The 14,203-nt window shown below is 48.8% G+C and overlaps 1 protein-coding gene across 2 annotated transcripts; it reads right to left on the reverse strand.

Annotated features, from left to right (window-relative positions):
• Nucleotides 1-11,853: 11,853 nt before the first annotated feature.
• LOC125516542 (uncharacterized) lies at nt 11,854-13,915 on the reverse strand. Of its 2 annotated transcripts, XM_087526565.1 has the most exons (2): nt 13,515-13,915; nt 11,854-13,418 (listed from the first exon to the last, which is right to left on the reverse strand). In XM_087526565.1, exons 1-2 carry the CDS (start codon nt 13,827-13,829, stop codon nt 12,117-12,119), a joined length of 1,617 nt encoding a protein of 538 aa, XP_087382691.1. In that variant the 5' UTR covers nt 13,830-13,915; the 3' UTR covers nt 11,854-12,116. The 2 variants fall into 2 exon arrangements, with proteins under 2 accessions (XP_087382691.1, XP_087382690.1); XM_087526564.1 differs by having other exon boundaries at nt 11,854-13,915.
• Between the last annotated feature and the right edge of the window lie 288 nt (nt 13,916-14,203).

The following is a 14,203-nucleotide window of genomic DNA, read 5'->3' on the forward strand; positions in this document are numbered from 1 at the left end:
AAATACTTTTCCAATTATACTAGTACCGATGCAATTACCTAAAAACGTTGAAGAAAAATTCTATAAGTTTGGTGTGTGTGCTACTACAAATCTAAACTTCTTGTCCAGTCATTCTAGTACTGATGAAGATCGAGTTGACTGAAATAATGTAGTCGATTCCTGAGACCCTTACTAGTCCTATATATATATAAGTTCTGCCTGATAGCCATACATGACTTTTCTCTTTGTTGCCTACTTGTTTTTGTAATATTCTTTGAACTTATTTAGGCGATATATTTGGACCTTTGCCTCGTCAGTACAACAGCACGCTACCCAGCCGGTCACGAGAAGAGGTACGTGCAGGCCCCTTTTGCTCTGTCCTCGATCCGCCTCAGTCATCTCCCTCTCATCCTCTCTCTGCTTTGTGTGTGTGTGTGCAGGGAGTGGGGGCAGATAGAGCGGGGGAGTGGGATGCCCTTGCATGGTGAATTCATAGGCATCTTCCATGGAGATTGTGAGCTTTGCTTGAGGATTTATGTTGTTGGTCTGTCCACTGTAGTTCGATATTACTCTGTAACTTCAGACATATCACCTAAATAAGTAATGATTTGCAGCGGATTTCTTCAGAATCCTGTAAAGTTTAGATATATCACCTAAATATCGTTAGTGCAAGTTTTAAAATTCCATAAGTTTCTATATATCATAAAGAAAAATTGATGAGTCACCATCCGCTTTATATTCATCTTCTCTGTAGCACAAGTAGCAATGGGGCTGACTGAGAGTGATCCTTGAACCATTTCATTAAAGGCCATGGTTTCCAATAATGCCAATGCTAATCCTTGAACCATCCTGTCCTCTATACAGATTGAGAGATTAACATATCAATGGAAGTTTGTTCTCAAAACTGAAATTGTTCTGCATGTACTAACAGATTAGTTGTTAATTATTGGAGTGCTTCGTTCTTGCAGAATAAAAATATTATGTATGCATTGCTTCTTGGCCCAGCTGAGAGAACCCTTGTGTTAAAAAGTATAAAAGCAATTTTGAAGCAATTCCCAGTGTCTTTAGAAGCATTCATGGTTAAAAAGCAATGACTACCTCCTCCGTTCGAGTTGAGAACTGTTCATCGTCCAAGTTGAGCACTAGGTGTCGTCCAAGTTTAAAGAGGGTTGTATGCAAGTACAGAAGTTTGTTTTAGTGAGAAAATGCGGCGTGTTCACAATATTCTGTATGATTCATTTGTTCAACCTTAGAACTTAGCGATATTCAGTATATTTTTCTATGATGAAGGCACACATGAAGTCATGTGCAGTGGTTATACCCCTAGTGTTTCAAAGATTCGTATTTTGTTTCTTCAAATGTGTTGTGCGCCTGTTTGATGAGGTAAAACAAAGTAAAATAGTGAATATGGAATTAAAGACACTTGGAAGTACAAATGTAAAAAGAAATAAGTTCTAATTCTCGACAGGTAGGAAGTTTGGAGAAGAAAACATATAAGTTTTAAAAAGAAGGGAATGGTAAAAATGTAAGTCCGTTCAACTATATAAACCATAAAGGTACGATGGTGATTACACCGTCAGTAAAGATAAGGATGAGAAAGAAAATTAAAAAATAAAACTAAAAGAACATCGAGTGATTATTTTTTAAGAAGTACAAACTCTCTAGTACCATAAGTACCATAAAATTAAAATTAAAAATTGCATCTGTTCTTACTCAAGGGACAATAAATTTGCAAAAAAAAATTGTACCAGTAAATGTTCGGAGGAAAAAAGCAACTTAATAAATGGAAAAACGATAAGTTCACAACTACAAAAGTTGTATGTTCAAACATGACGTCTCAGATAAGTTTGGAAAAAAGCTCAAACAAAAGAAAAACCCATGGAAATTCAAATGGTAAAAGTCCAAGTTGCAAAACGCGAGAAGTTCAAAACATCATTGCAAAAAAATGAGTTCAAAAAAAGAAACACACAAAACATATTGTTTTAAAATAAATATCATTCATATCAATGAAATAAACCATGCAAGTTCGAGGACTATGATACCGTAAACCATCGAAAAGTTATGAGAAAAAGGCGTACCCAAAAAAGTGTAAATTTTAGTCTACGAAACACGCTCAGCAGAAACACATATGGACATCAGTTCCAGTACTCTGTTTTTTCTGACGGGAAAGCAACACGAAGGGTCTCACCATATTTCAAATTAGTCTTCACCAGTTGCGAATTTGAGGAAACGTTCAACATGACTAAGTTTCATATTTCGATAGCTCTGTGTAGACATTGAACTGAAATCTTTGACCTCTATGAAAGTTTCGCATTTGACAATTCTTTGTGAAATTTTGTTGCACACCTACCACGAAAGTTTCCCTGAATATGAGCTACCATTTTATAGCTCGTATGGTGCTGAGTCTGATGTCAAATACAGTAGTAACTACCGTTCGCCCCTGATCAAATACTACTGCTATAGTAGCTCCACCAGCAATAACATAGTGTGAGATAATTAATTAGCAACGGAATCTCCTCAGCTCCCATTTCATGTTCCATTTTAGGTTCATGAATTTTGGAACAGTCCTTCCTGTAAATTGCACTTTAAGCACAGAAGATTCAGCTTCAGCCGCTCTTTAGATTCTGCCATATGTCGCCAACTCTATGGTTCCTGCTAGCAACACTAGCCTGGAACCTCGTCTTGGCATCTTACATAAGATAAATGAACAAATTCAGACATGCCGTGAGATGGCCAAGATTATGGTGCAGGCTCTAGTTCATGCAGAACTAGATGACCTTTCCTATATTGTGCAGAAAAGACAGAGCATAGAGACTGATCTTTGAGAGACGTCAAGGATGGGCACATGGGCAACATGGCTACAATTGCCGCCGACTGAGGTGAACCTGGACGGACGGTGGTGGTGGTGGCCACCGCCCCCTCCCACTCCGGCAGGACCTGCTCTGCCCTTCCCTTCCTAAGATGGCAAGGTAAACGAAATCAGTTGAGTGGTCACTCAATCCTTTCAACCACATCACAGATCGGTGCCTTGCCACTAGTACAAAGGGGAAGGAGGAGGAGGAGGGGAGCGGAACACGGCGACTCCACCAGCAGCTCGACCCGCCCCCCGGCTGGAAATGGCGGCCTCCCCCTCGGCCCTCGCGCTCTCCCCCACCACGCGGGTATTCCTTGTGCCTTCGCTTGAGTTCTCTCTGCTGATTTCTCGCTTGGTGCTACTTGTAGGTGGTAGCTTCTTCGTCCGTGCTGCTGGCGCTGAGGCGGACACCGGCGCCACGCGTGGCCGCCTTCTCCTCCGGCCAGCTCTGCGCGTGCTCTTGGGGCGCGCTGCGCCCTCTACGGCCGGAGCTCGCTGCGGACCCTCCTCGCCCCGGCGCCGCCCGCTGCAGGGCGCCTCTGCTCCAGCTTAGCGCATGTACGCACCCACGCCACACTTCTCTCCACCATACGAGCTCCAGTGGTAGCGCCGCCGCCGTCGCCCGTGCCCCGGCGCCCATCACCGCGACTGGGGTATGGCTTGGGTTGCCAGGAGGGAGGCAGGCGGGTGCAGGGATCCGCCACAAGTAGCTGGCTCAACGGGGAGAGAGAGGAGGGGGCTCTTATTTGCTCTTTTAATAAAAAAATGATCAGTTCAACGAAATGACAGAATCAGTACAACCGCTCGGATTCATCAGTTCAAGAAGGGTAACAGAATAATATTCTGTTACGCGTAACAGAATAGCCCAGATGTATATATATATATATATATGGCTTCTGCACAGCATCTCCATCATCATTATCGGTACATCCTACGCATGTTAGTTAGGATGCACTTGATCCCAGGAAGGTATCTATCCTTCAAACCAGAGGAGTGCTTCAAAGTAACAACAGTACATAATATCCAACAAAAGAGGGTCGTCCTACAGCAGCAGAATACATGGCTCAGTCTAGATATCAGCACGAATCAAGTTGTGCATATTTGCTATTGGCATGAACCACATCGCCGCATGTCGGGTTTGCAAAAGCCATCCATCGCATGGAAGCTTGATGCCATTCACACACTGAAGATTATCTGGCAACAAGCTATGTCGACGAATCACTGGATATGGTGATTCATGAAACCCATGGTATGATTTGTAAACACAGCCCCCCCTCGCGAATGGAAGTTGCGTAGCACAATAATCATTGCCGGTGATATGATCGATGATTGGTTGGATGATCGGATAGTTGAGGCCGAGGAACAAGGAGTGGTTGCCGAGGCTGTAAACCCGCCTCCAGTTGAATACGCCTGGCCCAACGGAGCTGGGATCTTTCTCGAACACGAAGTAGCCATAGCCATCAATGTCACGAACGCCCCACACATTATACTGCATGTGGTTTGATGTAATGGTTTGGTCAATTTGGTACGTGCGAATGAGCATCAAATGACCGCCATCAGCTGAATGAGCGATAAACCACCACCCATCGGCTGGTATGATTCCAGGTCCTGGAATCATGAAGGCCAGCGCATTTGCGTCTGCTGCAACAATTCAAATTGGAGACCAAAAGGACAAAAATAAACAATCATGTTCAGAGTATGTGTGGAATTAAGATTATTATAACAGTGACACATATCATAGACAGAGACTTGCAATGCCGTGGTCATAATCATACCCCAAGTTAAAAAAATAAGCCAATGGATTTCATATTCTAGCAATATGTCATGGTTCAAACATCATGTAACAATGAGAGGAAAACAGCTATGACAGCGCCTACTCATATTCTATCATAGCACTTACTACTACTGTTCTCATATCAACTCTAAGCAATAACATGCGTTGTTATAAAAATCTTGTAAACGAGAGTAACATATAGCAATCATGATGTTATGCTCATAATATGTATTCTAACAATCATTAGATGCTAATTGTTCTCATATCAACTCTAACAATAACATGTGTGGTCATAAAAATCTAGGAAATGAGAGGAACATATAGCAACGATGTGGTTATAGACATGCTATGCATTCTAAATTTGTAACAAATGAACATGCAGTCGTATTCATAAGGTAAAGATGAGATCAGATAGAACAATTACATGACGATAGATTCCACCAATATAGGTAGCCAATCTGTGCGTCGACCGCGTAAACGATGCCATCATGCACTATAGCATCAGACAGAAATGTTTCCTCAACAGGATTGATGATGACCCATAACCATGTATGGCGACCGGATTCCAGATAGACTAATCCCTTGTTGAACAAGGCAATGAGCTTGTAATCCATGTAGTCTTCTGATGGTGTGGGCACTTCGCAGATTACAGCTTTCTGCAAACACAGGTCGAGCCAAAAGCTTGACGCGTCTTGTGCGTAGTAGGCAGGAGTGTCCGGAGGGCCGCGAGGCTCGATGGCGGCGGTATCCAATGATGGAAGGGTGATCTCTCGCTGGGTGTATATATCCATGAGACGCCACGGACTACCGGTGTGGTGGATGAGGACGATCCAGTTGGCCTTCATGCCTGCCCAGTAGTGGCCGCGCATGAAGGACAGGTGGACGGGTTGTGGTAGCATGTCGCGGGGCACCACGGCAACCTCCGTAGGATCGTCAAGTCGATGTATGGGCCACCTTCGAGGATCGGGCATCAGCAAGCAGGGTGTCTTGAAAATAGCCGACCGGTTGCAGACAAGTAGACGGTACAAAGACACCGAGCATGCGGCCAGACGGACGGTGCTAAGTAGGTCCATACGACTACAGATCTGCTCCAAGAGAACATCGGGGAGGGAATTCCAATCGCGGCTCTGCGTGTCGGTCGGTTCGGCCATTGGGGTTTTTGGTGCCTGCGAGCCAGCGGGGAAGTGGATTCGGGCGGGCGAGTGAAGAAGCTTCTCCTCATGTGGCCGAGCAGTGAGCAGGGGGATATGGTACGCGTGAGCTACCAAGGAAGATGGCGCGGGCGGGCGAGCAGTGAGCGGGGGTAAATGGTATGCGGCCGACGATGGGGAAGAGAGGAGGAAGAAGAAGAGAGGAGGGAGAAGAGTGGAAGACGGGGAAGAAGGTGCATTCAATATCAATTCTACTACTCCCTCCGTCTAGGTGTGTAAGTCACCTTACGAAAACCAAATAATCCCAAAACACTTAGGCACCGTACATTAACTCCCTTCTCTTTTTTTGTTTTGTGGCATATCAACCAATAAGATATGTGGGATGTGCATGCTTTCAATGAATTGAGACTACCAAACATAACCGACTGATTTAGTAACACCAACACGCTGGTTCAGCTTATTATTTACGTGTCCCATCTACTGCAGTGTGTATTGTCACTTCACTGCGAAGACTAGTGGAATAGTTCTCTCTGACCGAGATGGGGAATAAATGGATCGCGAGGACTTCCTTTCTACAGTATCCCTATGCCTCTACGCTCACTTCACTCATTTTGCTCCGTACCTAGTCACTTGTTGAAATCTATAGCCAAATGGACATATCAATGGGAGGGAGTAAGCCCCATGCATGCATGCATGCATGCAACATGCAACACTCACACGTACACATGGACGCATGCAACACTCACGCACCCATGCGGCACACATCACACGACGCAACACACACGCTCACGCTCAAGTGCTCAACCTACTCCCTACGTCCGTGAAAGACTATACATTTAGAGATTTACACATTGACCAGGGCATAATTAACGCCCAAAAGTAGCAGACTCATGTGTGCATGCGACCATTGAGATAAGAAGATTAAATGAAGGCCGTTGCATGCTGTAATTAAGGATAGACATGTAGCCTATACCTACAGCACAAGTTGGTGGATTAGTCAATCAATATCGATTTAGATTAAAGGCTAAACACATTGGAAGTGTAGATGTACATCATGTAGTACACTCTTTGATGGAAGACCGAGGGAGGACACATGCATGCACTCACATACACAGCCAGGGCGGTTCGCGCGTAAGGGTTGGACTCGTGTCGTGCCCGCGTAAAATTTTGTTTAACTGATTTCTTTACTCTGCCAACTGACAGGTGGGACCCAGAAACCAGGTGACAATTTAACCAATCAACAAAGTGCCACGTCGACTATGTGGCCGGTTAGTAGGGTGCAATACGGTGCTCTACGATGAGCTAGTGATCGCATAATCGCCACAAAACTATATATAGTGACCGTAAAGAGCGTACTGTTACACACGTTGATCGCCAGTGTATTTTTCTCGTTTCAAATTAAGCCATATTAATTGGAAAGGACGCAGTATGGACTACTACTAGTAGTACTAGTACTGCTTTGATGTGTCCCGTCAACTCGCCAAATGAGGAGAAGCTTGCTTACTACGCCTCTCCCTCGCCCACGTGCGCGGTGGTTCGCAGGACAAGGAGAGGGTTTTGACTACAACGCCCTCTCCCTCGCTCTCGCCCTCGCGGTGGACGTGCATCAGTTCAATCGGTGTCAGATTGCCAGAAGCATATTGTACTATAGTATCATCATTGTTGGACCTTCCGAAGAGGCGAAGAGCCAAGTGCAAGGTTCACACGAGTACGAACTGTTGAACCTCCCGAAGAGGCAAAGAGCCAAGCGCAAGGTTTTATAGGAGTTGTCGTCCTAGTAGGAGTGTACTAGTACAACTATAGGAAACGGTGCTACTGTATGATGCCGCCACATCACGTATATCCAAAGCTGTGCCACCTTTTTTTCTCAAAGAGCGTGTTGGAGCCCGTGCAACAACCACACAAGTTGCACGTACACATAACACATTTACTAGTAATAAATTCTAAAGGACAAATGCCAGTATGCCACACAAGTTCATCTCCAACTCATGTGATAAATTTGTGCACGAATAGTCTACGTATATTCACAGCACTACCGTCCACAATTACCGTACTCCACATACACGTTATAGATGGGCTTCATGTCCTCCTCCAGGTTCTAGTCCTATGTGTTCTTCATGGATGGCACGATCCATAGCGTTGGGAAACGGGAATCATTGTCGCAGCTTTCTAGTCCGGTTCCACACGATGGAGACTCATCCAAGCTGAAGCGGCATAAATCAGGGATAGCGTGTCCCAGCATGTCGTTCATCCGGCGGTGCGCACTGAAGACACAACCATGCTTCATGAATGGCAGGCCTTCCGTGTCGTGCACGGAAGGTGGCACCCGCTTCACAATAGGGTAGCTGTCCCCGATGAAAAGCGGGTACTCTCCAAGAGTGTTGCTCGGCACCCACGTAGAATGACGGGGGGTCGAACTCGGCGCCGTTCATCTGGTACACGCGGCATCCCAGATCTGGACACATGGTGACATACATAGTCAAGGTCCATGCATAATAATGTTGTACTCAAATGTGGCGGTCAGTAATACTGTGTAGCAAATAGTACTACTCCGGTATAGAGGAAGTAAAATAACCGGCTTATTATATATAGCCACTCTTGGCTACATGGATGAGATAGTAAGACATGGAAAAAAAATGGTGGCAGCTAGTGGGTTCAAGTCTTCAAGGGCCTAGCTAGCTATACACGTCCTCCAAGGTAAAAAGTACTCCTACCAGTACTACAAAGTATACTACTAGTGCAACAATGAAAGAGAAGGCGAGAGGGTTAAAAAATGGAATACCTGGGTAGATGGTGATGGTCCGATCGTGGTAGATTATGTGACCATGTTGCACATCAGTGGTACCATGGGTAACGACTGCTAAGATAGTTGATCCCAATATGCCAAAGTCAGCTATAAGGTTCCAGGTTAGACCGAATCGCGGATGCAAATGCACATCCAGGATCGGCGATCTTATTTTGATCGGGGGATGACTAGTCCCTGCAAAATAATGGAGTACCGTTAGGGATGCAAATGATGGTTTGTGCATTCCGTTTGTAATCTCCCGTACCGTAGGATGTCAACCAGATGAAACAAGTCCCCTGGCTTGTCACCGCGAAGATGCGGCCTAGATGGTGCACGACGTCTTTGAACGTGTACGGGTACAAATCCGCCGCCGCCAACATGCGCCAGCCTCTACCGTTACTGCCTCCTGCATTGATGGCAATCCTTATGTCGAACACCGCGATGAGATAGTAATCGTCGTAGCCGCGTGGCTTTGTCGGCGGGTCCGCAATTTCTATCTTCTTCAATCTCATGCAGGCATCATCATACGTATTCTTGCCCAGCCAGTTCGGAAGGCCGATCCCAATGGTGGAGAAGGGGTCTAACGGAATGGCCGCACTGCTGTGGATGTTGTGCAAAATGATGGTGGTATCCGGCCGGAGGTATGCAAGCCAATCTTCGTTGGCACCGACCCAGACCTATATATAAGACGGTGGGCAGCGGAGAAATTACGGGATGGAAATGGAATAACTATGTACTACATGATCAAACTCCATTACTGACCTGCTCATCGGACAAAATCCGACTACCTCTCAACGTCGGCAACTCTAGCAGAGTCAACGTGCAACCATGGCCAGGGAGCGGTGGACTGTTCGAAGGATTGTCCCATAGAAGAACCTTCTCCTCGAGGATGCATGGAAGACCAACAAGCATGGCCTGTTTAAGCAGCGTCTTGAAAAAGTTGGTGCAGGAAGCACCGAGTCTTGCGGCGGTGAGGACGTCGGAGCGGCGTGCGATTTCTCCCACAGGATCGTTGTCCAAGGTCTCCCAGCCCCGACGAGGAGGAGAACCGCCTGGCGAATCCATGGGAGGAGCGGCGAACTTCCTTCTCTTCGGGGGGAGGGGAACTGGCGAGGAGGAGATAAGAGCGTAGTAACCACAGGGCCTCGTCCCTTCCAACTGTAGATCGTTACTCTGCGCATAAGAGCAGACCCGGATACCAAGGCAGGGGCTCGCTGCATGCTTTATGGACGGAAATACCCCTGGTGCATGGATGGGAGGAGTTAGCAGCTATAAATGCCCCATGCAGCCCATTGGTTGTCCGCCCGCGTTCTCCTCTCTCTGCATGCTGCATGGATGTCTCCCTCTCTCTCACATGACTGCATGCGGTGGCGCTGGCCTATGAGAAGCTCGCGTGGAGATAGCAATCTTCCCTCCAGAAGTGATTTTTTTGAAAGAAAGGGATTATGGAATGTTATGGGATTGCATTATATTGTAAATAATAGCACTAGTAAGAAATTTTTGGCACTAGGTAGTAGTTTTTAGCGTGGATTAAGAAATTTTGGGTATTTTTTTGCCATTTTTTGTACACGCCAACTAATGTCAAAAAACGTCTTACATTATATGACGGAGGAGTACGTACTTGTACTGTAACAGTACTAGTACTACTTTCTCAACTAGTAGTGCGATGTACTGTACTTCTAGTCTAGTTTAGTATAGTGCACCAGTTTTGAACTCTTGAATCTCAGGGCCAAGGAGCTACAGTTGGAAGTGGAGGGTACTACTGTTCTCTAGAACCATCGCTGTACTATCAATGTAGGGGAAGTACACCAGCGTAGTGACCTAGTGGGTACTCTCGGTGCTCTATTCAGCCGCTCCTCTCACATAGCTGGCCTACTCAGCCGCTCCTCTCACGCACACACTAACAGCCTGTTTATCAGCGACGGTTACTGCAGGAACAGAACATTTGAGTTATTTGATACAGCGAGACTAGGCTTTTCGCTTTCATTTGTGAAGGTGTAATGGATCTCGTCGAACTTTGTTAGTAGTTCCTTCTTTACTGCAGCTGCTGCTCGCTTCTCGTCGCCACAGGAAGTCGCTGCCCCAGCGGCTAGCGTTGCGTACTTCTGCTGCTGGCCGCCGCCGTTGCATACCCAATGGTGTCAGAGTTGACGAAAAAACAGAAAACCTCAGCGAGAAATTTTGAGGAAAGAAAATTTTCAGAGAAAAAACAAGGAAAGAAAAAACGATCTCAACACCTCAGAGAGAAAATTTGAGAAACAAAAATTTACAGAGAGAAAATACGAGGAAAGACTCAACACCAAACCACCGAGGATCCTTGCATAGTCGCCGACCTTCATCCCCAAAGTCTCAGCCCATGCCGGATCTGCAGTGACCGGCTCGCACCCGAATCCATCGATGTTCCTGTGCGGGGTAGGAGGTCGAATCCGTCGCCGGCTGGAGGTGATATGGCAGCGGAGCTTCGTCCGGAGGGGCGGCAACGAGTGGGTGGTAGTGTGGGCACGAGTGACTGGTAGGTCGAGGATGAGGCACACATTTCGCCGGAACAGGGAGCTCGAGAAGTTTAGACCTGGGAGAGATGAAGTGGGGAACGGAAAGAGGATGAGGAAGAGACGGAAAGAGGATGAGGAAGAGGAACAGTGGACAGGCGGGGTAGATATGCTGCAGAGTGCGGTGGCCTTCAATGCGGCAGTGTGGGCCATTGATAGAACATAACCAATCTTACAGGTGGGGCCAGCTCGTAGGAGACCACATGCATATACGAGATGTTTACGAACAAGTGCTTCATGGATACAAAGATTAATACAGCCATTGAATTGGATCGGTCCGAATCTAAATGGGCAGCTACGGTACAAATGTGCATGGGTGGAGCACCTCGGGTGCTCCAGTGTAATTTCTTATGCATATGACACTAGTCTAAGTTATTACTTTCATAATGCAAAGTAACCTAATAATAGTGGCATAAATGACTTCATTTATTAGCTTGTAGACTCATCTTTTTCTCGGAAAACGCTATGTTACAGTAACAGTTTTGCTAAAGCACATCTAGATGTGTCATAAGTATTGCACAGCTAAATCCTATGGCATTGATCTTACGTCGAGATTTGTGTGGATAATTTCTTTTTTCTTTTTTTCCTCTTTATATTTGATTCACTCACTTAGATGTGCAATAGCTAGGTTTGCCCTAGACACACCCGTAACAGTGATCTAAACACCTCTTTCCTCATTAACTACATGTCACATAAGCAAAATTATCTTGGAGTGTGTTATGTTACTATCTAACTTACTTCCACTGTGACTAGCCTAAGAACAGATGGTGAATTTCTTTTGAATATAGCTGAAAAATAAACCAGTCCAACTATATATATTAGCATAACTGAAGATTTATCACGGCTGACAGGGACTTAACCTGACTTATCATGGGGATTGCATATTATCCATCAATGCAATGCACCATCACATAAATGCTAGACAGAAATTACAAAAGAAATTATTATACCGATGGCACTGTGTCGATCGCGCGGCTAAATGCGTGGACGAAGGGAAAGGGAAAAGCTAGCTAGCGCCAGCAGCTCACAGATTGTAGCCGCCTGCGGTAGCAGGTTTGGTCGCGGCATCGGCGGCGGCGGCCTTGTAGCCGGATTTGCCATCTGCGGGCTTGGTAGCCGCTTCCGCAGCGGGCTCGGCAGCGGCATCGGCAGCGGGCTTGGCAGCAGACTTGGTAGCGGATTCTGCTGCAGGCTCGGGAGCGGCTTCGGCCTTGGCCTTGTAACCGGATTCATCAGCCGCGGGCTTGGTAGCGGCTTCGGCAGCGGGCGCGGTTGCGGCTTCGGCAGCTGGCGCGGCAGCGGGCTCGGCAGCGGATTTATCGGCGGCTTCGGCAGCTGGCGCGGCAGCGGGCTCGGCAGCGGATTTATCGGCGGCTTCGGCAGCTGGCTCGGCAGCGGGCTCGGCAGCGGATTTGTCGGCGGCCTTGTAGCCGGCTTCTGCGGCGGGCGCGGTAGCAGTTTCGGCGCCATCCTTGGTGGCATCGGCAATGGTGGTGATGGACTTCGCCAAGGCGTCCGCGACGTCGGTGTCCTTAGCCTCGGGCTTGGAGGTGGCGGCGGAGTCGACGGCCTTTTTGAACGCCGCGTCGAGATCGGAGGTCGTCTTGCTCCCGTCGTAGCCGGGGCCCATCTGGTCCTTGATGGCCTTGTTGAGGGCGGCTTGGAACACGAGGATCCTGTCGGCTTTCGGAGCTTCTTTGGCAGCAGCGGAGGCTAACTTGATGACCTTGTCGAGCTTCTTGATGACCTGCGTCGCGCCGGCCGTGGCCTTCATGCCTCCGGCAACCACCTCCTCGATGGCTGGCTTGATGGCGTGGGCGTCCAGGGTGGCGGCAATGAAGCGGAGGGCCTCCGTGAGGGTGAGCACCAAGCAGGAGAACTTTTCCTGCGCGTTGGTGGCGGCGACGGCGGAGTTGTACGCTATCTTGAAGGCGCGGTCGATCATGGCGATGAATTTGGCACTCATGCCGGCGAGGCACTGCTTGATCTCCCTGTTGAAGGCGGCGTCGAACACCGAAAACTTGTCGTCGGGCGCCGCCGCGTTGGCCGCGTCCAGAGCCTTCTTGAACGCTTGGTTCACCTTCTCGATGAACTTCTGCTCGACGGTCGTCGCCTTCCCCTCCCCGGCCGGCACCTTGACCTTAGTGCCATCGGCGGCGGGCTGCTCGGCCGGCGTAGTGTCAGTGTAGCCCGCCGCGTCCTTGTCGGGCGTTCCCCCATCAGCGGGAGTGCTGGCGGCGGCCTCGGTCGGCGTCCCCGCCTCGGCGGGCGCGCTGGCAGCGGCCTCGGTCGGCGTCCCCCTCTCAGCGGGCGTGCTGGCGGCGGCCTTGGTCGGCGTCGCCGCCTCGGCGGGCGTGCTGGCTGAGGACTCGGCCGGCGTAGAGTCAGTGTAGCCTCCCGCCTTCTTGGCGGGCGTCGCCGCCTCGGCGGGCGTGCTGGCTGAGGACTCGGCCGGCGTAGAGTCAGTGTAGCCTCCCGCCTTCTTGGCGGGCGTCGCCGCCTCGGCGGGCGTGCTGGCTGAGGAATCGGCCGGCGTAGAGTCAGTGTAGCCTGCCGCCTTCTTGGCGGGCGTGCTGGCGGCGGGCTCAGCCGGCGTCGCGGCCTCGGAGGGCGTGGCGGGTGCGTAGCCGCCGGATTCGGGCCTGGAAGCAGCAACGGCGGGCGCAGCCACGAGGGCGGACAGCAGGAAGAGCGCGATCACGGCGGCCTTGTGCTGCTGCTGCCGCTGAGGTGCCATTGCAAGCTAGCTGCTGGATGGAGCAGATGTCCGTGGAGGGAGGAAGAGGATCGGTAGCTCTGGGTGGTCTGATGTCCATGATCGCTAGCTTTTTATACAGCACAGAGACCGCCCGGGCAACGAGAGAGCTTCGCGCGCGAGCCGCGACCATGATCGACCACGAGAGGTGGCCAGGTGGGTGATCGAGAGGCCATGAGCACGAGAGCTGCGCGCGCAGGCCGCGATCGAGGACCGGCTGATGGTACTTGCATGAGGCCATGCATCACAGCTTCCGCTCGCTCGCTCGTCGCCACCATCTTCTTCCGATTACTTTCTGGATTTAGACTAACTCTATATATAGGATTAATCAAGACTTTGTTTGTTCCAGTTACCTT

Source organism: Triticum urartu, chromosome 6A (genome assembly GCF_056163025.1).
Source record: "Triticum urartu cultivar PI428250 chromosome 6A, HENAU_Tu73, whole genome shotgun sequence".
NCBI classification, from domain to species: domain Eukaryota; kingdom Viridiplantae; phylum Streptophyta; class Magnoliopsida; order Poales; family Poaceae; genus Triticum; species Triticum urartu.

What these genes read in the sequence shown, in the direction of transcription:
- LOC125516542 (XM_087526564.1), bottom strand. Translation starts at nt 13,829, where the DNA reads ATGGCACCTCAGCGGCAGCAGCAGCACAAGGCCGCCGTGATCGCGCTC.